The following is a 25,288-nucleotide window of genomic DNA, read 5'->3' as shown; positions in this document are numbered from 1 at the left end:
GTATTACATTATCAAATTTCTTTGTCAAAGATTTGATCAAAGATTTGATCAAATATTCCGTCAAATATATTTGACAAAGATCTTTGACGTAGCGCTAGAAGGGGTATTACACTGTCATCATATTTTTCGTCAAAGTTCAAGATGGCTGACAACAACTTGTTATTAACCGCAGCAGTTGCATGTACCACAACTGCACTGTGTGCACATACGGGAGAGAAGCGGGAAAAAAAGGAAACATACCTGGGTGAAGCCGTGGGTTTTACGACGACACGATAAAAGCATTCAACAAAACTTGTTACGTGAGCTTATAGTGGAGGACGTCAAGTCGTACATCAATTACTTAAGAATGGAAGAGCATACCTTTCTGTATGTGCTCAGTGAAGTGTATCCTCATATCACAAAGCACAATATTCACTTAAGAACTGCTACATCTGCAGAAGACAGGCTCACTGTAACACTCCGATTCCTTGCTACAGGAGAGGGTTGGGTTGGGTTGGGTTGGGTTGGGTTAGGTTAGGTTAGTAGATTAGGTTACGTCAGGTCAGGTCTCCAATCTTCTTCATCTACTTTTGTATTCAGGGTGCCTCACGTTGTAAAGCGCCTCATCAGCTTCATACATCTCTATTAATTTGTAGTTGTCGGCACACACCAATTGTACTTATCGGCAATGTTTATAAAAACACTACAGACGACAGAACGCTGCAGCGATGCTAGTGCTCCACGTGGTAACATGTCACACTGCAGTGAACAAGATAAGCGACTTCTTTGATCAAATCTACAGTGAGGCCCTAGATTTGATCAAATATTGGACGACATTTCACAAAGTACCCTATTACACCATCAAATATATTTGACAAAGGTTTTTGAAAAGGACATTTAACAAAGAAATCTGATAGTGTAATACCGGCCTAAGCGTAACGCACAGCATAAAACGTAACCTCATTATCATACTTGACCGTAGTACTCGAGACAGCTTGGCTTCCACTCCACGTGAAACGAAATCCAATAAGGTTCCAGAAAACGCGGAAGAATATATAAGTGTAGTGGTTACATGAGGTTTATTCTCGAGATGAACGGAGTATAGATACTAAGGCAACGCACGCTCACTGTTCCGCCTGCTCTCTCCTGTGTTTGTTCCGGCTACGTGACTATCTGATCTTATTCTTTTTGATCTTATTCTTTAACACCGCTCCTGTTCAATTTTTTCGTGTCTCCTCGTTAGCCTTTCTACCTCCTCGTCAACATGTCTTTACTGGCTATTAATGCTCTATTTTTTATATTTCAGGTTTGTTATTTTATTCTGATTGTTATCTGATCTGTTTTTTGTCTGCATACGACCGTATGCTACTGCCATACGAGTCTATGCCACATTATGTTGCTCTTGCGATGGTGAGTTTACATAATTATATTACCGTCCTCTTATTAATTACCTTCGTTTTAATAACACATTTTCTGACTATGAATTTTTTACCCTACCAGTTCTCTTGCTTTTTATTGTTGTATACCTTGCTACTTGCGGTGGTAGCCTCCATCGTTCTGTCGATTTTATTAGCTGACAACGTTTCTTCTACGGGCGTTTTAATGTATATTGATTTGACTGAGAATGTTGGGTAGTCTGTTTAATCCTGAATTTTATACGAATTGACTGTCAGTACCTTTACCCGTCGTTTACTACATCCTTTTATATCTTGGGGTAAAGACAACACTTTTATTATATTTTTCCACGTTCTTTCTACTCAGATGTATACCTAAGGATGCAGCTATAAGCTGCTAAACACGTCGTTTTAATAAAGGATCATTTAACAGCCGTTACCGTTCTCCATTTATCAAGATGTAATTCCACAGCTGTGGCTGTCCAAAGTTTAAAATGTTTTGTGGTTCAATTAAAACTACAGTTTTCTAAGGTATATACACCCCCAGTCTCTATCATACTGATTTTCAAATGCATGTTGCTTACGAAGAATAGTCAGTACTACAACAGACAAGCGGAATCATCCGCATAACATAGATTTCCACATAGTTTACAGGCAACGGTTTAAAACTATACGCACACAGAGAACACTTTATAACCTTTTTTCATGCTTGAGTATTTGGAAGGTGTAGTTCCACACGAATCAGCTTTCACACGTTCGTATTACCCCTGTACACTAAATACAGAACAACAGTAGTGTTACATATGTTTTATACTCGAAAGAAGCCAATTATACACACATCAAAAAAAGTTTTGCATCACTCCGGTTCCCAGAACTCCTGAAGATAGACGTTGACTGCGGATATTGAATCACAGACACAGTCCCTTTGACTGTTCAGAGATGTCACTAAACCCGCCCAAAGATGAAAACAACCATGCATGAGTAGCGCCTATTAGACGGAGGGGGTCCGACAGCCGATCAGTTCCAGTCATCCCACCAGGAAGGAGGTACACGGTTCGTGTTGTCTGTAGTTCAACCATGCCTAGACGGTCAATACCGCGGTTCGATAGCGTCCGCACTGTTACTTTGTAGTAAGAAGTGCTCTCAACAAGGGACGTGTCCAGGCGTCTCGGAGTGGACCAAAGCAGACATGGAGGAGATACAGAAAGGCAGGAACTGTCGATGACATGCCTTGCTCAGGCCGTCGAGGGCTACTACTGCAGTAGATGACCGCTACCTGCGGATTATGGCTCGAAGGAACACTGACAGCAACGCCACCATGTTGAATAATGCTTCTCATACAGCCACAGTACGTCGTGTTACGACACAAAACTATGCGCAGTAGGCTGCATGATGCGCAACTTCACTCCCGACGTCCATGGCAAGGTCCATCTTTGCAACCACGACACAATGCAGCGCGGTATAGATGGGCCCAACAACATGCCGAATGGACCGCTCAGGACTGGCATCACGTTCTCTTCACCGATGAATGTCGCATATGCCTTCAACCAGACAATCGCCGGAGACGTGTTTGGAGGCAACCCTGTCAGGCTGAACGCCTTAAGACACACCGTCCAGCGAGTGCAGCAATGTGGAGGTTCCCGGATGTTTTGGGGTTGCATTATGTGGGGCCGACGTACGCCGCTTGTAGACATGGAAGGCGCCGTAACGGCTGTACGATACGTGAATGCCATCCTCCAACCGCTAGTGCAACAATATCGGCAGCATATTGGCGAGGCATTGGTCTTCATGGACGACATTTCGCGCCCCCATCACGCACAGCTTCTGAATGGCTTCATTCAGGATAATGACATCGCTCGACTAGAGTGGCCAGCATGCTCTCCTATGGAACATGCCTGGGATAGACTGAAAAGGGCTGCTTATGGACGACGTGACCCACCAACCACTCTGAGGGATCTACGCCGAATCGCCGTTGAGGAGAGGAACGATCTGAACCAACAGTGGCTTGATGAACTTGTGTGCCACGACGAATACAGGCATGCATCAATGCAAGAGGACGTGCTACTGGGTATTAGAGGTACAGGCGTGTACAGCAATCTAGACCACCACCTCTGAAGGTCTCTGTGTAGAGTGGAACAACATACAGTGTGTGGTTTTCATGAGCAATGAAAAGGGCGGAAATGATGTTTATGTTGATGTATATTCCAGTTTTCTGTACAGGTTCCGGAACTCTCCGAACCGAGATGATGCGGAACTTCTTTTGATCTGTGTAACTTGGTAATATCCATATTTTTGAAAGCACTGCGGAGAACAGCGTCTTGGATTGATACATAAATGTGTTTCTCCAGCTTCTACAATGAGGCACTTATGCATAATACTTGTACTGTCGTCTACACAAAGCTGTTGCAATACTGCAAGCAGTCGATTCATTAGAATACCCATTACACTGTTGGCATTTCCACTTCGTAGCAATAGTGTATTTAAATGATGCACTGTGGTAACAGTTAAACATTAAATCATGGGTACCCCCAATAGGCAGTCACTGGCTATTAGACAGTGTCACTGCTCTGACGTGAGTGGCGACACGTGATCGATACGGCTGTGGCGAGGCAGCACCGGTTGCATTAGGCACACCGCAGTGGCGTGGTTAGACGGGCGCAGTTACTATACAGGGTGTTACAAAAGGGTACGGCCAAACTTTCAGGAAACATTCCTCACACACAAATAAAGAAAAGATGTTATGTGGACATGTGTCTGGAAACGCTTAATTTCCATGTTAGAGCTCATTTTAATTTCGTCAGTATGTTCTTCCACTTACGCTCAATGGAGCACGTTATCATGATTTCATACGGGATACTCTGCCTGTGCTGCTAGAACATGTGCCTTTACAACTACGACACAACATGTGGTTCATGCACGATGGAGCTCCTGCACATTTCAGTCGAAGTGTTCGTACGCTTCTCAACGACAGATTCGGTGACCGATGGATTGGTAGAGGCGGACCAATTCCATGGCCTTCACGCTCTCCTGACCTCAACCCTCTTGACTTTCATTTATGGGGGCATTTGAAACCTCTTGTCTACGCTACCCTGGTACCAAATGTAGAGACTCTTCGTGCTCGTATTGTGGACGGCTGTGATACAATACGCCATTCTCCAGGGCTGCATCAGAGCATCAGGGATTCCATGCGACGGAGGGTGGATGCATGTATCCTCGATAGGGGAGGACATTTTGAACATTTCCTGTAGCAAAGTGTTTGAAGTCACGCTGGTACGTTCTGTTGCTGTGTGTTTCCATTCCATGATTAATGTGATTTGAAGAGAAGTAATAAAATGAGCTCTAACATGGAAAGTAATCGTTTCCGGACACAGGTCCACATAACATATTTTCTTTCTTTGTGTGTGAGGAATGTTTCCTGAAAGTTTGGCCGTACCCTTTTGTAACACCCTGTATAATGATGTGCCACGGCGGGATTCGCACGGACTGTAGAACAGACATTGCCGCATCGTTGACCATCTCCAATGAACTGACTTTAGAATCTGCGAATATGTGTCCCTAATGCAATGCAAACCATGAAGAATATCTTATCTTCTATGTCCTCCATATCCGAAGTATCATGTGAACTAATGTGCATATAGTAAACAGCATCGAATCCATCCCTTTTATGCAAAGTACACCAACGTACACTCATTCTCCTCCAAAGCCAGTCAGGTTTATGTAACAACCCGATAACTGCATATGTAAGTACTCCAAGACTTCTCAAGTTACAGAACCCAGTACGTTGTCCTCGACGGTGAGTGTTCGTCAGAGACATGGGTATCGTCAAGAGTGCCCCAGGGAAGTGTGATAGGACGGTTCTTAGTCTCTATATTCATTAATGATTTGCGTTGTTTGCTCAAGATGTTGTAGTGTATGGTACGGCGTCGAAGTTGAATGACTGTGGCAGGATACAAGATGACTTAGACAAAATTTTTAGTTGGTGTGACGAATGACAGCCAGTTCTAAAAGCAGTAGGAAAAACAAACCAATGATGTTCGGATACAGAGTTAGTAGTATACTGCTTGACACCGTCACGTCGTCTAAATATCTGAGCGTGAGGTTGCAAAGCGATATGAAATGGAACGAGCACGTGAGGGCTGTGGTAGGGTGGTCGACTTCGATTTCTTTGGAGAATTCTAGGAAAGTGTGATTCATCTGTAAAGGAAACCGCATATAGGACGCTTGTGCGACCTATTCTTGAGTACTGCTCGAGTGTTTGGGATCTGACCAAGGTCAGATTAAAGAAAGACATCGAAGCAATTCAGAGGCGGGACGCTAGACTTGTTAGTGGTAGGAATGAACAAAATGCAAGTCTTACGAACATGCTTCGGAAATCAAATGGAAATCCCTTTTCGAGGAACACTACTGAGAAAATTAGAGAACCAGTATTTGAAGCTCACTGCAGAACGATTCTACTGGCTCCAACATACATTGCGCGTAAAGACCACGAAGATACGAGAAATTAGGGCTCTTATGGAGGCATACAGACAGTCGTTTCTCCCTCTCTTTGTTTGCGAATGGAACAGTAGAGGAAATGATTGCTAGTGGTACAGTGTACCCTCCGCCACACACCGTGCGGTGGAATGCGAAGTATCTACACTAATCACCCAAAACATTGTGGCCATAGCTTGTTTGTCCGCCTTTGTAACGAAGTACTTCACTGATTCTGCATATCAGGGATCCTACAGTTTGTTGGTATTTTTGCGGAGGTATGTCTACACACAGGTCATGTAATTCACGTAAATACACTGGTAGACCTAAGTCAAAACAAGGCCCCGGGAGTAGATAACATCTCATTAGAATTACTGATAGCCTTGGAAGAGCCAGCCATGACAAAACTCTACCATCTGGTGAGCAAGATGTATGAGACAGGCGAAATACCCTCAGACTTCAAGAAGTGTATAATAATTTCAATCCCAAAGAAAGCAGGTGTTGTCAGATGTGAAAATTACCGAACTATCAGTTTAACAAATCACGGCAGCAAAATATTAACACGAATTCTTTACAGACGAATGAAAAAACTGGAAGAAGCCGACCTCGGGGAAGATCAGTTTGGATTCCATACAAATGTTGGAACACACGAGGCAATATTTACCCTATGCGTTATCTTAAAACGTAGATTAAGGGAAGGCAAACCTACGTTTCTAGCATTTGTAGACTTAGAAAAAGCTTTTGACAACATTGACTGGAATACCCTCTTTCAAATTATGAAGGTGGCAGGGGTCAAATACAGGGAGCGAAAGGCTATTTACAATTTGTACAGAAACCAGAAGGCAGTTATAAGAGTCGAGGGACATGAAAGGGAAGCAGTGGTTGGGAAGGGAGTGAGACGGGGTTTTAGCCTATCCCCGATGTTATTGAATCTGTATATTGAGCAAGCAGTAATGGAAACAACAGAAAAATTTGGAGTAGGAATTAAAATCCATGGAGAAGAAATAAAAACTTTGAAGTTTTCCGATGAAATTGTAATTCTGTCAGAGACAGCAAACAACTTGGAAGAGCAGTTGAATGGAATGGACAGTGTCTTGAAAGGAGGATGTAAAATGAAGATCAACAAAAGCAAAATGAGGATAATGGAATGTAGTCGAATTAAATCAGGTGATGCTGAGGGAATTATATTAGGAAATGACACACTTAAAGTAGTAGATGAGTTTTGCTGTTTGGGTTGCAAAATAACTGATGATGGTCGAAGTAGAGAGGATATAAAACGTAGACTGGCAATGACAAGGAGAGCGTTTCTGAAGAAGAGAAATTTGGTAATATCGAGTGTAGATTTAAGTGTCAGGAAGTCTTTTCTGAAAGTATTTGTAAAGAGTGTAGCCATGTATGGAAGTGAAACATGGACGATAAATAGTGTAGACAAGAGGAGAATAGAAGCTTTCGAAATGTGGTACTACAGAAGAATGTTGAAGATTAGATGGGTAGATCACGTAACTAATGAGGAGGTACTGAATAGAATTGGGGAAAAGAGCAATTTGTGGCACAACTCGACTAGAAGAATGGATCGGTTGGTAGGACATATTCTGAGGCATCAAGGGATCACCAATATAGTTTTGGGGGGCAGACCAACAGATGAATACACTAAGCAGATTCAGAAGGCTGTAGGTCGTAGTAGGTACTTGGAGATGAAGAAGCTTGCACAGGATAGAGTAGCATGGAGAGCTGCATTAAACCAGTCTCTGTACTGAAGACTACAACAACAACAGGCCGCTGATTTGCGTACACGGTGATGGCGCCCGATAGCGACCCAGATAGATTTCATAAGATTTATATGAGGCAAATTCGGTCGCCGAGACATATACGTGAGTTCACTATAATGCCCCTAAAACCACTGTAGCATGGTTCTGGCCGGAGATACGGACAGTTACACTGCTGAAAGATGACATTGTCGTCGAGGAACACATCAAGCATGAAGGAGCGCGGGTGGTTGACAGGGGTGTCTTCGATTATTACCAGATCCCATGCAAGCTCAGAGGACTGTCTCCCACAACATCATACTGTACCCACCAGTGTCCGTGGCGGGCTGCACGATTCGGGCCGCCGTTCATCTCGATGACGGCATTTGTGCAGACGACCGTCGACCTAGTGTAGCAAAAATGTGATTCACCCGATGAGCCGACAGGTTTCCATTAATTGACGGTCGAATCTCGATGAATCCGTGCCTACTACAATCGTAACTGACGATGTCATTGGGTCGACATGTCAACACGCAGGGGAGCTTTGCTGCGGATCTCCTTGTTGAACAATGTACGATGCAGTGTGCTATTTCGGTAGAAATGCCACAGATCACAGTCTGTCCTACTTTACAGAGCAGACATGCTTCCGAACCCCACGTCCTGCGAAGAGTCGTAGACGTTCAACCATTTAGCGCGTACTGGTAGTTTCACTGACCTTCTGCGTCTTTCCATAGATGGTCACTATAGTGGAACGTGAACATTCGACCAGCTTAGCCGTTTAGGAGATACTTGTTCGTAATAAAAAGTCGCTTATCTTAATGGATTTCCCCATTTGCAGCCCATATTTTCGCTGATACCCAGTCCGTGTCTGCTCCGCTTATATACTTTTGTTAGCGCCTCACATGCCGTGATGCCACCAGGCGGCATCCACCGTCGCGGTGGCCAGTGTTCATTATGTTTTGGCTTATCAGTGTATGTTACTTCGGACATGAAAGATACTCATGATAAGTTGGTGGTTATTTTACATATACGCATTCGCAGATTCTAAAATCATTTTTACAGAGACGGCGAACGATGCCGGTATGTTTTCTCCGCACTCTGCTCGAATCCCACCAAAGCACCTTCTTTTTAATGGCTCTGAGCACTATGGGACTTAACATCTATGGTCATCAGTCCCCTAGAACTTAGAACTACTTAAACCTAACTAACCTAAGGACAGCACACAACACCCAGTCATCACGAGGCAGAGAAAATCCCTGGCCCCGCCGGGAATCGAACCCGGGAACCCGGGCGCGGGAAGCGAGACGGCTACCGCACTACCACGAGCTGCGGACCATTCTTTTTAATTGTGCTTCTCTAACCAAGGTGGTGTGTAGTGGGTCATGCTGCCGCCATTGACTTGCAAGAGTCGCAACGATCACGTGCCAGCCGCCCAAGTCACAGCGGCGATGTCATAAGAGCCTGCGAATGTCTGTTTGCGTCCCACGTGTTAATGTTTTACAATTACTACACTGCGTTATTTAAGCAAACTTATACACTCTTACTGCAAAGTGCAACTGGCTGACGTTAAAATGAATGTTCTAATGGGCCGACTTCTCGGACTACTGCATCAGCTTCGTGCAGGTGACTATCGTCTTAGACAACCCAAGTACAAGGAAAATATTATTAAAGCTGCAGCAACAATTTTTTTCTCAATCCAGGACTTTGTTCTCCACAATAACATCAAAAATATGGATATTAACTGATTAGAATTGGGTCCTTTCGAGTATAAAAATATATGTAGCACTACTGTCAATCTGCAGTTACTCCACTGCGGTAACGAAACACTAAAAAATTGACTGGTGTAGATTTACACCTTCCAGGGAGTCATCGCCGCAGAAAAAAAAAACCGCCTGATTACCCCTCCAACTCAAATCCGTGGTATCCTGGCCATCGCTTCCGCCCACCAGGCGCCACGTCACTGGTATCAAATTGATAGACTAATTAATGAAATTGATTATGAGAGTCACTTTGCATGGTTAGTAATTTTTTTTCAGCAGCCGGATCACACTCACCAGGCAGCTCAAATGGGAATCGCTGGAGGGAAGACGATGTTCCTTTCGAGGAACACTATTGAGAACCGATATTTGAAGCTGACCACAGAAGGATTCTACTGCCGGCAACGTACATTTCGTGCAAGGACTGCGCTACTGAAAACACGATCACAACAACTGAGTATGTTATGGTCACCATGCATTAAACGCGGTCTTGGGTCCACAGGCGTACACAAGAGCCGCTGATAGTGTTACGCTTTCTCGTAAAAATGCTGACTGCGATTTGGAATCAAGTTTATCCATTCGACCACATACTTGCGTTGGATCCTATGAGCACGTCTTTTGATGATTGCAACCACTGGTGAATCATGTTTTTGCCACTCTCATACCTCTAAAAGAATAACCTTCTCCAAACCTATCTGCTACTAAGGACCCCATACAGCAAAACTCCAGTGTCGTTTTCTAGACAGTCCCTCTGCATCTTGTAACTGTTCCTCAATCTCTGCCCCGCCCTCCCTGCAGCTTTGTCCGTCTGATCGGTCCAATTTAAGTTGGAACTGAGGAGAAGTCAGAGACAGCTATATCTAAGAACGTCTGCGCCCTGGAACTGGAAAAGGACGAAGATTTAGCAACTGCATTGCAGTGCGTCTCCAAACTGCACACAGATACTGCACTCCGAAGATGTGCAACCCTTAGGGTGCATTCATGTCTGCCACCTAAACATTCTCTCTATCCCCGTTCTTTTGTACCAGGCAGAGGGAAAATCTACAAACTATAAAAAATTCCGCTAATGCGACAGGACAGAGATCTTGATAAAATATTACTGCATCCCTCTCTTCCCATATATCGAGAACACATGACACCTGCATGCTGGCATCAGCCATATGTGCCGGTCCTATTGGATATGCACGTATAGATCCATTGCAGCAGGTGGTCTGTAATCGAAGTCGCTAGCACAAACCAGTGTCAGGTTTCGTCGCCTGTACTGTACGAGGATCATATCCCACAGAGTATCAATTGCAAGAGAGGGCCCCTGTGTGTTTGCTTGATACATTGTTCTTCTGCTGTAACAAAACCAAGCAGTGTATGATTAAAGCTGTGTACACAGTCATGTATTTCGTTTTTACCACCACTATTTCGAGATCTGTGTCAGGTGCTAAACTGACATTAACACGTCTTGATCCACTGGTTCTCACTGTAAGCTGGACATCGCATGTTGTAAACTATACTGCTGCTCCCACAACACACAGGAGAATTGAAATAAAAGACAGATGCAGTGGATGTTTCTTATTGACAAAAATGCAGAAGAAAGACACACAACTGGAAGTGTTTGTGGCACTGTGGGGTGATTCCAAACAGCTGGACAAAGCTGATTGATGACCTCTACTTTTAAACTCGTCTTTCACAGTGACAGGGTAGCAGATGTCTTGGTGTTCCATTTCGATTGATTCCTCATATTGCAGTCATGAATGCGATCACTGCAAGCATTGATTCATTTGATAAACAGCTAGAAACTCTAGTACTATATACACAAGTATCAGGAGGAGAAGTTGCTGACATGCACTAAGTCCTTACATTTCTTTGCAAGCCAACTGCACTTCAGAAGCAGAACGGAATTTGCCGGTGTAAATGCCATAGAAGATTGCAGTTTCTATGAAACGTCTTGTTAATGGTGGGAGGTAGTATCACATAGCAATACTCTACTAAAAATGGGTACTGACAGCCGTACATAAAGCAACTTGTAGGATACCCTACTAAACAAGAGGGCTGACAGGCATACTGTAGACGATCTTTGCTATACAGACTGCAACATAGCACAGCTTCCTGACAATCAGGATTGAGAAAAGCTTGCAAACTATTCTCTTTCCATCTACACTTTTAACTGAAGATGTGCAGAAAAACAGGCAACCCACAATTAAAAAAAAAATGGGAAGTGCTGCCATAAGTCGATGGGTACAGTAAATATCAAAATTTACATTGGTGTAACCCCTAACTATCACATTTGATTTTAATACAGCACGGAAAATTTCTTCCTTTTCTCTAGACATAATTTCTGTAAAGTCAAAAACAGGCTAACCTTCCACCACACTCCAGCTTCCCTCTAGTGGAAAGAAGCTGCACAGCTGAGTCACAGGATAGCCAACACTATGCCAAAAGATAAACAGACAAAAGTTAATTAACTGAATTGTAAAAGGTTTGGAGGAAGAGACAGATTACATGGGAATAAAAAAAGTATAAATAGGAAATATGAGTCTTGTATAGTATTTAAATAAATACATTTCTGAACCCATTTGAAGTGTTCAGTTGGGACATTCAATACAGAATACAAATAGTAAACATGGAAGATATAGAAATTGAATAACTGACAAAAGCATGAAAATAAGTGGAATCTGTATGAAGGGGAAATGTGATGTACAGAACTGGTGTGAAGAAGTTTGATACAGAACAGTGATAAAGAGGAAAGAAATTATAAGTATATAGTAAAAAGCCCAAAAACACAAGGTTCAGATTGTGCTTGTGAAAGAAAATGCTTCAATATTCTACCTGCAGTAATATGGGAGAAGTTTTTCCTTCATTTTTAGAATCTAAGTAACCATGATCTTCTAAATTCTTATATATTTGGATGAGTGAATATGAATCATGTCAAAGGACGTTACTGACAATCTAGCAAAGAGCAGGCAGCACACAACTAACATCTATAGTGCTATTGTAGGTGACACAGACATTCACATTTGTTAAGATGTCTTGTCTAGCAGTTTCAGTATAAGCAATGGACACCTATCTAATGTAATTTGACAAATTAAATTCTGGAACTCCTGAGGTAAGTTTCTGTGTTTGATCATATATCAAAACAATAGACTCATGTTCAATATGATAAATTTATGCAGGCCCACAGCCAGTGATGGACTAGAGGTGCAGTCTGCTCCCTAAGTTTTGTTCTGGCCCTATTTTAAATAGAATATACATTTTTGTTCATTAAGATTATAATGTTTGTCTGCGAAATAGATCCCATGTCTTGCACCCCCTCCCCCACCCCCCACCCAATCTATAGCTTTGTTAAACGCCATGAAAAAACTATTTTAATAACATGAAATTTTTATAATGTGAAAATATTATTTTCATGAAGGCTGAATAAAGGTGTGTGTGTGTGTGTGTGTGTGTGTGTGTGTGTGTGTGTAAATATTATGGCCCTCACTGCAGGTCTGAATATGTATAACACGGCATCAAATACTAAATGTTAAGGTGTTGAAATGGGAGAGACATAACAATCGCCAAACTAAATGCAGCGAAAAAGACCAGGAATTTGCACAGGCTCATACAAATAGTTTTTCTACGCAGTCAATCCACTATTCCAGAAATAATAATGCCACCATGATATATTTGTGTGCAGATCTAAACATTAACAAGACAACAACTTTCATCAAGATAAGTTCAAAGACAACAATAAGGAAGCGCTTAGGCTTGGCATGTATCATGAAGCATTTCGTCAGTTTTTCAGTATCGGCTGTACAACACCAAGTAGTGACGTCTGTCAAGTGTTTGATTGTGATCACCTTACGGTAAATGGTCAGAAAAAAGAATAGACTAGAAGGAAAACTTAACTTTCATGTTAACCTGGTTACTACTGCTTCGGAAAATTTAACATCGGACACAAAATATTCAAAAGCTAAATCTACCTACGCCCCCACTTATCTGTAGGAAACGCATTCTAAAAATTCCAGCAATAGATATTTAACTTCTGCTTACAGAATGAATCTAATAATGATGCAACAATGTTTTTGTGGTTGCAGCAAGTAGTAGGTAGGGGGACAGATGACACTGTATCATATCTTAAGCAGTATATTATAGTGTCGATTCCTGACAATGTGCCTCGCCTTATGGCGTATTCAGAGTCTTGCTTTTGGCCAAAACGAAAACTTCTCTTCGGTTATTTTTTGAACATACCTAACACAGGCAGGGAGAATCGATGTTGTGGAACACAACTATGCAGTGTCTCCTCATAAAATATTTACCCCATGATCACAATTTTTAATTAACTGAGAAAAAGCGAAGACAGGTATCTTCCATCTATTTTCCAGATCAGTGGATGGTGCTCCGTAAGAAGACAAGAGTAAAGAAACCTTTCAATGTTTTAAAAAATTACATGTGACATGTTTGTTACTGTAAAACCTCTTCTTCATACGGTGCAGAAACGAACAGCATATGAATCTGGGCAGAAGGTTTTATTAAGTAGGATTACATGTTTGAAAATTATTAAAGCTCGCCCTTCTAAGTTATTCTTTAAATGTAGTTATGACAGTTTTGACAAATTTGATCCTGTAGATGTTAGAAAAACAAGTACCTGATAGGTCATCCATTACTAGTCTGATATTTCCTGTCAAATATGATGGTGCCAGACATATTAAACCTATTGAGCTCAAAGATTTACAGGAATTACTAAATTAAATCCCACAAGTGAACCATGAGTAATACAGATTCAGAGAATATTAATGACAATGCATTGTTTAATAATACCGATTATTGTTAATTAATGAAGTTTTGTGTGTTTTTTTAGAATAAATTCATGTAAAATACATTAAACCTGTTATAAAGTGCTAAGGATATAAAAACATATTTTACTATAATTAGTGGTAATTTGTGCTTGTGGATTCTTTATTACTCAACAATTATTTCTCATGTTAAGTTGCATTATTAAGGATATGACTCATTAGAAACACCAAGAGGTGCTTTCTTTATGAATTCCTGTTAAAAAATAAGGATGGAAACAATTCGATGTATTTTTTGCAGGCTCACTTACAACAACCATTTCTAAAAATTGTGGGTTAGCCTGTTTTTCTGCGAATGTCATCAATTATACACTTATAAAAAACGAGGAGATGGTTATCACAGGAGATACAAGTGTTATACAGAAGTTGTGCTATGTATTTTTCATACACCACCATTTACAATATGCTGCTATATGCTCATATTATAGTGTAAACTGATAATCAGCCAATCATTTGCTAAAGTGCTAGAAACTCTAGTTCTATACATAAGAATATAGGAAGAAAAGTTGCTGACATGCACTAAATCCCCTTCCCTCGAATCGTTTTATTACGAACATTAGATTAGTGGAATGTTATTTGTCAGATACCCTTCATTTATGTTCTGAATACTGTATAATTCTTTCCCAATATCTGTGAGCAGTGAGTCATATGTATTTGGAATTGTAAAACACTTGCAAGTAACCATCTGAAAATCTAAAGTGGAATGATTCCATAAAACAAAATGCAAGGAAAAGGCAATACACAGAACGCCTTTTGACATTATTATTGACAAAATCACGAGAAGTTTCCATATATCGAGGTGTGGGAGTGTCACAGGAGGTGAGTGCTCTGTGCATATGTCCAACACAAGTAGCAAAGTTCCAGCAGCAAATATCCCATGACTTACCACCAATAGTGTAACAGGACATTAGTGGGCCTCTTCACCTTTTGATATGCAACACATTACATTTACCTGCGTCAGGTCGTCGTCCTCTGTAATTCGCTATTACATATGAACTGTTGGAAAACCTATGTCAACGTAAAAATTCATTGACTTCAACATATAATTGAAAAAACCATGTTGCATTCCCTCTTGACGAAGATGTATGTGAACTACGGCATTTTCCACTTAAGGCACGCTGCTCGAATTTCACTTAATACCCTATATCACCTTTCAACACCTAAAAAAATTCTATAAACAATATTCAACAATATATAGTTTTATTTGTATGTTCTTACGAGCACACCCTGCATACCCTCCAGTCACATATAAATAAAATCACGTATTCGTTCTATTTATGTGTTCGTGCAAAGTTGTTATCTTCTTGGTATTGCAGCTAGCCATCTATTACATTTTATATGAGGACTCGGTTAAGAATATAATGTTGGTCAAAACATTAGATTGCTTTATAAGTTTGACATGTGATCATAACTTAACTCTCGGTTATGAATCATTAATTTACAACACAAATTGACACTATCTATAAAATCACACTACGTGGCTAATTGGTTTGTGATGTTTTCGACGTGCTTTAGGTGCTACCGTCACCTGTATGTCAGCATCCTTTCTGCCCTATCGCTACAAATACATAACAGTGTATGCAGAAATGTGTTGCAGTCCCACTACTCTGCCCTCAATAAGCCATAGAATACCTAGGACTACCTATCAAGACCGACCTAAATTATAACTGCACAGACAGTAAAAATAACTAATGTAAAGTAATGATATATCGTGAATAAATTTGTCTAGGTAACATATAAAAGTGATTAACAATGCAAAACCACATGTTAATGTAAGCGCTAGATAAGCCATTGCATAAATAACCGGTGTAACCGCAAAAATGTTGAATGCAAGCATGCATACGCTCATGTGTGGTGCAGTACACGAGCCGGATGTCAGTTTCAGGGATGGAGTTCCAAGTCTGTTGCACTTCGTCGGTCAATACAGGGAGGATTAATGTGGTTTGTAGGTGGTGCTGGAGTTATCGTCCGATGATGTTCAATATGTGCTCGATTGGAGATAGATCCGGTGATCCAATACGCCAAACCAACATGTCGAACTCTGTAGTGCATGTTGGTCTAGAACAGCGGGATGTGGGCGAACGTTATCGTGTTGGAAAACACCCCCTGTAATGCTGTTCATGAATGGTAGCACAACAGGTCGAATCACCAAATTGACGCAGAAATTTGCAGTTGGGGTGCGTGGGGTGATCACGAGTGTGCCCCTGCTGTCATTCAAAATCGCTGTCCCGAACCATAACTCCAGGTGTATGTCCAGTATGTCTAGTGCACAGAGAGGCTGGTCGCAGGCCCTCAACTGGCCTCCTTGTAACCAACACAGGGCCACCAATGGCACAGACGCAGAATCAGCTTTCACCAGAAAACACACCAGGCCTCCACCCTGCCCTTCAATGAGCCACTGAAGTCGCAAATGGCGGTGGTTTGGGGTCGATGGAATGCACGCTACAGGGCGTCTCCCTCGGCGCTGTCAAATTGCTCCTGCAGATTGAGTACGATGCGCTGGACCCATACGCCGAAAACGATGGTCTTCTTTTTCGGTAGTGTCACGTGGCCGCCTGGAGCCCGGTTTTCCTGCGAGTATACACTGTCGTGGACACCACTGCCAGCAGGCATGTACAGTGGCTAAATTCCTGCCAAGTATTTCTGCAATATCGTAGAAAGAACATCCACCTTCTCATAGCCCTATTACACGACATCGTTCAAACTCAGTGAGGCGCTGATAATGGCATCTTCGTCGCCTTAAAGGTATTCTTGACTAATTTCACCATACAACTTCCAATTTCGATGGTAACTAACGCTCACGATCGTTACAGCGTGTATTTAATGCAAGTCTGATTTGCAACCTCACATCGGCGCTACTAACTCCACTCTTGTGTGGCTAGCGTTAAATTTGAATAGACGACATCTTTCGTTTATCTCGCAATTTTTTTCCGTCACCTGCATGACACGTCATACGGAAATGATTCCGATTTTCAGATGCGTTTTTACACTGAAGCGCCAAAGAAACTGGTATAGGCATGCGTATTCAAATACAGAGATATGTAAAGAGGCACAATACGGTGCTGCGGTCGGCAACGCCCATATAAGACAACAAGGGTCTGGCGCAGTTGTTAGATGGGTTACAGCTGCTACAATGGCAGGTTATTAAGATTTAAGTGAGTTTGAACGAGGTGTTATAGTCGGCGCACGAGCGACAGGACACAGCATCTCCGTGGTAGCGATGAAGTGGGGATTTTCCCGTACGACCATTTCACTAGTATACGGTGAATATAAGGAATCCGGTAAAACATCAAGTCTCCGACACCTCTGTGGCCAGATAAAGATACTGCAAGAACGGGATCAACGACGACTGAAGAGAATCGTTCAACGTGACAGAAGTGCAACCCTTCCGCAAATTGCTGCAGATTTCAATGATGGGCCATCAACAAGTGTCAGCGTGCGAACCATTCAACGAAACATCATCGATATGGGATGTGGGAGCCGAAGGCCCACACGTGTACCCTCGACGACTGCTCGACACAAAGCTATACGCCTCGCCAGGGCCGTCAACACCAACATTGGACTGTTGATGACTGGAAAAATGTTGTCTGGTCGGACGAGTCTCGTTTCAAATTGTATCGAGCGGATGGGCGTTACGGGTATGGGGACAGCCTCCTGAATCCATGGACCCTGTATGTCAGCAGGGGACTGTTCAAGCTGATGGAGGCTGTAATGGTGTGGGGCGTGTGCAGTTGGAGTGATATGGAATTCCTGATACGTCTAGATACGATTCTGACAGGTGACACGTACGTAAGCATCCTGTCTGATCACCTGCATCCATTCATGTCCATTTTGCATTCCGACGGACTTGGCAAATCCAGCAGGACAATGCGACACCCCACACGTCTAGAATTGGTACAGCCACACGTCTAGAATTGGTACAGAGTGGCTCCAGGAACATCCTTCTAAGTTTAAACACTTCTGCTGGCCACCAAACTCCCCAGACATGAACATTATTGAGCATATCTAAGCAACGTGCTGTTCAGAAGAGATCTCCACCCCCTCGTACTCTTACGGATTCATGGACAGCCCTACAGGATTCATGGTGTCAATTTCCTCCAGCACAACTTCAGACATTAGTCGAGTCCATGCCATATCGTGTTGCGTCACTTCTGCGTGATATTGGGCAGGTGTACCAGTTTCTTTGGATCTTCAGTGTAGGATGTTATTCAGAAGGTTAAAAGGATTTTTAGATAGTAATTGCACTCAGAATCATTGATAAATAATACCACGCAGTTGGAGCTGTAAGCTTGCCATTACTTACAAAGATACATGTGCATCAGGTTTTTTTCAATTGGCAATTCGAAACCACCATGTCCAGCTCCACACGAATTGTCTGTAACGAAAGTGTTTCACAACTGTCCACCGTATTCACGTGCATGGGAAATGAGAGGTAGTAAAAAGTTACTCAAGGAACCGGCATTAGTGAAGGACCGTAAAACAGTCTTGATATGTGTCCGGTTTTTTCTTTTTTTTTCGTAGTATTGTACTATGGTAGGTAATAAATTTTGTCAATATCTTATTGGAATTAACGTGAGGAGAAGTCTTCTACAGTTTCATGTGATACACCGCCATTAGACACCTCATTAGACTCACCTACCAGAATATACCACTGTACACATAAACAAAACGCAAATTTAATGATTGCATCACGGTCGTTAGCCGTGATCAGGTGGTCACCATGAAACAACTCATTGTATAATTGTCACTGTCAGTGACCCAGAATGTTGTTAGTACTGTCGAGTTAAAAAAAATGTTATAGTATAGGAGAACTTTGCTAGTGGTGGTAGCATGGACGATGATCGGATGTTAATAATGAATCATTGTTGAAAATGTCCTCGAGAATTAGAGATACATGTAATAAAAAAAATATCAGAGCGCTTTAAAATCACACGCATACTGTACTCACTGTAATCGCTGTATTCTCCTCTTCACGCATCGTTCAGTGACGGTCTGTTTGTGTTATCGCGATTGGAGGCAGTTGGCCGTCTCAGATGCGCTTTGTCGGCATGACAAAGAGCGGCCATTCTCCACCTCTCGTTCTAGCATTATCTATCGGGTGTGTTGGTGATTCTTCCTGGGCGACAGAGAGCGGCCACTCTCCATTTCATTTGTATTCCAGTAGCAGTTCAAGCTGTGGAACCGCGACTCCGGCATCAGTTGCGAAAGAGCGCAGTACGGTGGGCGGACAGTGCAGAGGCCGCGAGCACTTATGGAGCATAAAATGGAAGATAGTTTTTGCTTGTTTTTAATGAAGCGCGTGCCTCTACCATTCTTATCCAATGCCAGTGGTGGTGGTAACAGCACAACCGAGGATATAGTTTATAGTGCTATTTAGCGATGTCTCGTGCGTGCGTACAAAACTTGCGTGTAGAAACGCTCCTACTCCGATTTCCCGCCATTATTTACAAGGCTACTATAATCTTATAGTGTCAGATTCCTCTAAGGCACTCCTATAGTGACATCATTATTTTTAACACACTATGTCATTTTTAACACACTAGTATTGAAGGGACATGTTCTTCCTGTGAAACGTAGACCTGGTATGTAACGGGAGTCTCTTTGTCACAGCAGTGCACACACAAAATTCCACGCTGTCATTAAAATATAGTAATTCAGCCATTTAAGACAACACACCCCTTTGAATTTCCCGCAATTTTTTAGTTACACACTGTAACGTCAAAGTGTGTGATGCGTTTACGGATTATAAATTAAGATGATATCGGATTTTTTAAGTAGTTTAACTCTGCTGCAGGCATTTCATCATGACCATTCCACTACAGTGTACAGAACTCGAATGACGAAAATCACACTATGAGACTAGAGAGAGAAGGGAGTGGGGGAGGTGGTAGGGGGATGAGGGGCTTTTTCCCCGCCATTTTGAAGTCATCTTGCAGGCCTATATCAAGTTGGGGGGGATGACCTTGAAAGTAAGCTAGTATACCCACAGTGGATGGGTGACCTTCATCTCTCCGCCTTTTCTTGTCAGACAACTGACTTATTGGCGAGCGTGGCGGAAGGGGTAAACCTTTTCTTGATACGTTGTACGTATCTGGTTACATCATGACATCACGACGTTGGACTTACCACGCGCAACTGTCCTACAGCCGTGGGCTGTGGCAATGACTAAGATTGTTATCTGGGCTCGTACATACCATGCTCCACTACGTCTGCTGCTATAAGCGTGCATTCTTCTAAGTTCACAGTTGCTACGTTATGAATGCAGACCATACAGCAAATGCTGCATGAAGCTGTCAGCGATCGACGAATTAGTAAACTGTCACATAGGCTACAAACCTTACAACTAAATGTACAAATGCTCTATTGGCAGAGACACAAACAGTCGAAATGACTCAACATGCAGTAACTCACCCTTGAGATACGACTTGGGGGCAGCTCTGCGAGGATGACGACTTCGGGTGAAGATGTATCGCGTTCTGCCTGCAAATAAGTGGAAAGTTGTCAATGACACAGCGCTATCGCTTAAAAAACGAAGAGGACAGTGTCACCTTTAGTATTAAATTTACATTATAACGGATTCCATACAATCGAGGACAAGACGTCACCTGTAAAGAGAGTCGAGATATAACACATTCATGAAATTCCAGACAGTATGTGGAAGTTTCAAATAGGAAAATTAAGAAGGAAGAACAATGTTCGTACAAAAGGGTTAGACTGAATGTCATGGCAACCTGGTTATTAGTAGTATACTGTCAACAACAGACGAAAAGATCAGCGTTAGAAGTGCAGTTATCAGCTTCTGCTGTTGCCTCGTGACTCTGTTTAGAATGAATTACCCTGCGTTAGCGAAGAAAGAATATATGCGTACATGCAATAAACACCAGCGCCATAGCGCTCATGACAGCAGCGATGGTGATTTTCAAGCTCCAGATACGAATACACAGTGTTAGCTCCTATTCCTGTTAAGCATTACTCTGCAAGACAAGAAAAAATGTGGAAGTCATCGGTAATACATAACATTTATGGAAAACACAAGTAATAGTGATTATTAATTTCAGAGGTCTAATCGATATCAATGCCACAGACTGGATATTCTGTTATACCTCTAGCTGCAATGCTTCATGGCAAGGAACCAAATCAATGGCGTTTGGTGCATTTATGGCATTTTGCTTGCAAGGCTTTTTCAACTAAGTTCGCATTTCTAAGCAGAACTGAAATAATGCTATGTCAAAATACAAGGGCTACAGTGTCCAGTAGAGCCTTACAGCTCCTCAGTGCTCACTGGTGTTCGCTTTATAGACATGACAGCAGGTAAAGTCGTGAAAGAAATACCGACTGTACGTGTTAACTAAGTAGGAGCTCACAAATCACTGCATAAATTAGGCCCATATTTTGAGGCTGCTGTAGATATCTGTAGTAATAGCTACTGCAGATATCTGCCTTGTATCTGCGGATATCCACTACAGTAAGTATTTTAAGCAACACGAATTCGTCTATTTGCGTTATATGAAATAGAAATTTGTTATTATTATTATTAGTTTGGTTGTGAGTAACGATTATTGCCCGCTTGGGATGTAGTGCCACTATGCTGGTTTGAATGTCCCGAAAAGATTAAGTACACTGATGATATCTGCAAGGGCTAAAGATGGCAACAAGACCGTCTTATTTTCTGCACAATTACACAGGCATTCTGTTTGCATCGTGCTAGCCTTCAGTCAGAGTCGTTCCTGTTCCGTCTGCAGTAACAGAGGTCACTTATGCAGTCACCGAAAGTCAACACAAAGCTATCTGAAGGCTGTTCTAGGACATTCTATCCATTGGAATCTTCAGTGGTCTGAATACTGTTTGTATATCACATGCAACACAAATAAAGTTCACTGTAAAATCAGGAAAAATATCACAGGTCCTCTTAAATAAATTGTACACAGTCGAACCCTTATTACATTGATAAGTGCAAACTCATTAATATGATTCAAAATTACGATAATTAGTGTATATTCGATTGATGAACAATATGAGTAACTTTAAACAGTATGCAAAGTATGGCGACAACTTGTAACATGACTTCATTTGACTTCCAAACACTGCAGACATGTTCTGCACAAAACTTTTAAGTTTTCCGAGGGACTCTATTTGATACAGGTGAGATACAAATACACACTGGATGTATAGCAGAATTCATAGCATAGTAGACTGATAATCTGCTGCAGTTTATGGATCGCTGGATCAAGTCTCACCCTAATCATACTTTTTGTTTTCGACACATTTGAAATATCTATCTCTCGTAATTGAAAAATTTATTATCATTTTCATGAATAATGCACATCTTCTTGTTTTTAATTACATATCGGACACGAAATTCCTGTTTTCATTTCAAATATAATTCCTAATTGTCGATATAAAGGTTGGTTAAACTGAGAAAACATAACAATTTAATTTTTAGAACAAAAATGGAAAACCAAACACTCTTCATCTGGATTATGTACATTGTTTCATACCACTGATGTACTCTCACACAAACCAGAGTGACAAGTATCGTAGAAACATGAAAAACAATCATTTTCACTGCATCGAGCACACAATAAAAATGCTACATATTTACAATTTCCACTGTACCATTACGATACGAACCCATCAGAACTGATCTGGAGCCAAGTTAAGGAATCTGTCGCGAGAAATAACAAGACTGTTAGCTGTCAGGTGTACTGGAACAAAAGGCCAGTTCCCACTAGGGCTGCGACGCATCAAAAAACCGCGCGACAGAGCGTTGGTTGCCATGGAACTGCCGACAGCGGCGCAGCACAGCCGGCTCTGCGTCGCAGTTTGCCCATATCGAACAGCTGCCGCTGCCGCGTGCCGCGCTGCAGGCCCGCGCCGTCAACAGAACGTGCTGACATGAAAAGTACAGAACCATTGGCTACACGAACTTTCGCTGAAGTGCTGGCGCAGCGCTGCAGCACCTTTGAAATACTTAGCATCTGATTTCGAGGATACTATTAGGTGAAAAAATTCGATTCTTCTGCATCTTACAGCCTGATATCTTCGCTCGATAAAGGGCTGAATTTCTTTTCGTTATTTATCGTCGTTACTTGCTGTATCAATTTTAAGTGAACTACTACACCACATTTTATTGAAATGTGCAAAGGTAAAAACGCATTGTGTAGACATTGTGTATAGTTTTAGGTAATATACTGTTGCATATTAAATTTAGCCTACATATCGAAATTGTTTCTAAAGTTGAGAGCAGAACGATAGCTGTCACCATTCTAGAGATATTGGATGACGTGTCGGTGGACAGACCGCGCATTGGCTGTGCGCGGGTCGCGATGCGACCGATACTTCGCTGTGCTTGTCGTAAATCATTTGTAATCAAATTTCGTAAACGATTCAAAAAATCGAATCATGTTTTTTTTTTTAATTATGGAAGAGTCACGTATTTTGCCGCATAATAAGTAAGTATGCAAAATCTATTTATCTATCGAGATGTGAAAGTAATTACAGGTTTTCACAATGGATCGATGAACTTTTATGAACAGCATTTAATAGCATTTGAAATGAGAATTACAGTGAAACGGAACACATTAATATTTACAATACCCTACATAGCCCTACACAAGTTCAATCGAAACTAATTTGCTGAAATGTCATAAGATGTAAGTTGCTAAGTATCTGCAAATATTGATTATTTCATTTTGTAAATAACAAACGCTTTTTTCTTACTGCAATGTGTGTTACTTGTTACCGTAAGACATCTTCGATGGAGTCTAGAATAATTCAATTTCGTTTTAATATGCGATAGCTGTAGATTATAAAAGAGTTCAGGTCTTATTTTTTATGTTAATAAGTGATTATTTACAGTTAATCGAGTTTTTGATTGACATCTGCGTTTCCTATCATCTGCCCACATGCTGGAGGTCGCACTAAAACATAACTTGCGGAACATAAGCACATTTTCACATTCCTACTTTTTCTTCAGAATTTTCATGCTCATTACGCTAATTGGTGTGGAGCTTTATTATTCTACTGTCACTAGCTGTAGACATTTTGCCGAAAACTATGATTTAAAGTCGTAACTACAGTGCGTTCACTTTTGGCTCTTCCTATTTGGTTTGTTTGTGTACATGTTGCCAACCTAACGAATTATATGCTGAAAATTAATGTCTGTTCATTTCTGTTCTCCTTATAGCTGTATGTGTGTGTAGTTAGTCAGTGCGAATTGTAGAAAGTTCAATGTGAAAGCAATAGCTGTCAGAGAGTGGTTGAAAGTTTTTGTGTTCGGCTGATTTCAGTTTTGGCTTAAATGTTCCGTGGAGGGGTTCATGTAGGGTAAACTCACTGCTTAGAGTAATAAATGAAATAGTGGAATAACACTCCAACAAACGATTATTCTCAGAATGTTATCACCCAACCCCTTTGTCCTCACTTTTACATCAACCTCTCCACTAAACATTTAAACCAAAAGTCGAATCAGCTGAACACGAAAACTTTCAACCACTCTCTGACAGCTATTAGATTCACAGTCAACATTCTACAATTCGTCCTGACTAACTAAACACACACGCACACGCACATACAGAGAGAGAGAGAGAGAGAGACAGAGAGAGAGAGAGAACACAAATGAACAGACTTTAGTTTTCAGTAGAGATGGGGGATCCGCTCTTGAACTAATTCATAGAGTTGAATCTTTCAAAGGAGTGAACAATCAGTGATTCAGAAAAAAAGAACGGTAGCTCCAAACGTTTCCCACGGCAGAGAAAAAGAGAAAAAGAGAGAGAGAGAGAGAGAGAGAGAGAGAGAGAGAGAGAGAGAGATGGAGCATATCAGCAGCGCCTCTGCTGGTCAGAGCACAGTGCATGCCACACAACACAGCCAGCGCCGGCCTCTGCCCTGCTTCTACCTTGGCTGCCTGCATTGTGCAGTGCCCCATTGGATTTTGTGTTTCACATATGCCGTGCCGTCTCTGTGCGTCGTCTGCCGTGTGCAGTGTCTGGCGCAGCTTAACTTCGCATCGCACTGTGTCGGCGATCGTTTCAGTCGCACGTCCTGCCCTCTGGGCAGTTGATGCGAGCAACAGGACAGAGAGCCACCTAGCGGATAACATAGGAACTACTTGCAAAACC

The 25,288-nt window shown here is 41.8% G+C and overlaps 1 protein-coding gene across 1 annotated transcript in view; it reads right to left on the bottom strand.

The window, feature by feature from the left end:
• The window catches only part of LOC126184073 (uncharacterized), a 229,456-nt gene that overhangs the window by 120,959 nt on the left and 83,209 nt on the right, over positions 1–25,288 (bottom strand). Inside the window, exon 4 of the mRNA XM_049926433.1 lies at positions 20,580–20,648. Coding sequence (XP_049782390.1) covers positions 20,580–20,648 — 69 coding nt within the window. The remainder of the gene's footprint in view (positions 1–20,579; positions 20,649–25,288) is intronic.

Source organism: Schistocerca cancellata, chromosome 4, assembly GCF_023864275.1.
Source record: "Schistocerca cancellata isolate TAMUIC-IGC-003103 chromosome 4, iqSchCanc2.1, whole genome shotgun sequence".
In the NCBI taxonomy this organism is placed as follows: domain Eukaryota; kingdom Metazoa; phylum Arthropoda; class Insecta; order Orthoptera; family Acrididae; genus Schistocerca; species Schistocerca cancellata.
Note: the sequence above shows the minus strand (reverse complement) of the source record. Positions and strands in the feature narration are given on the sequence as shown.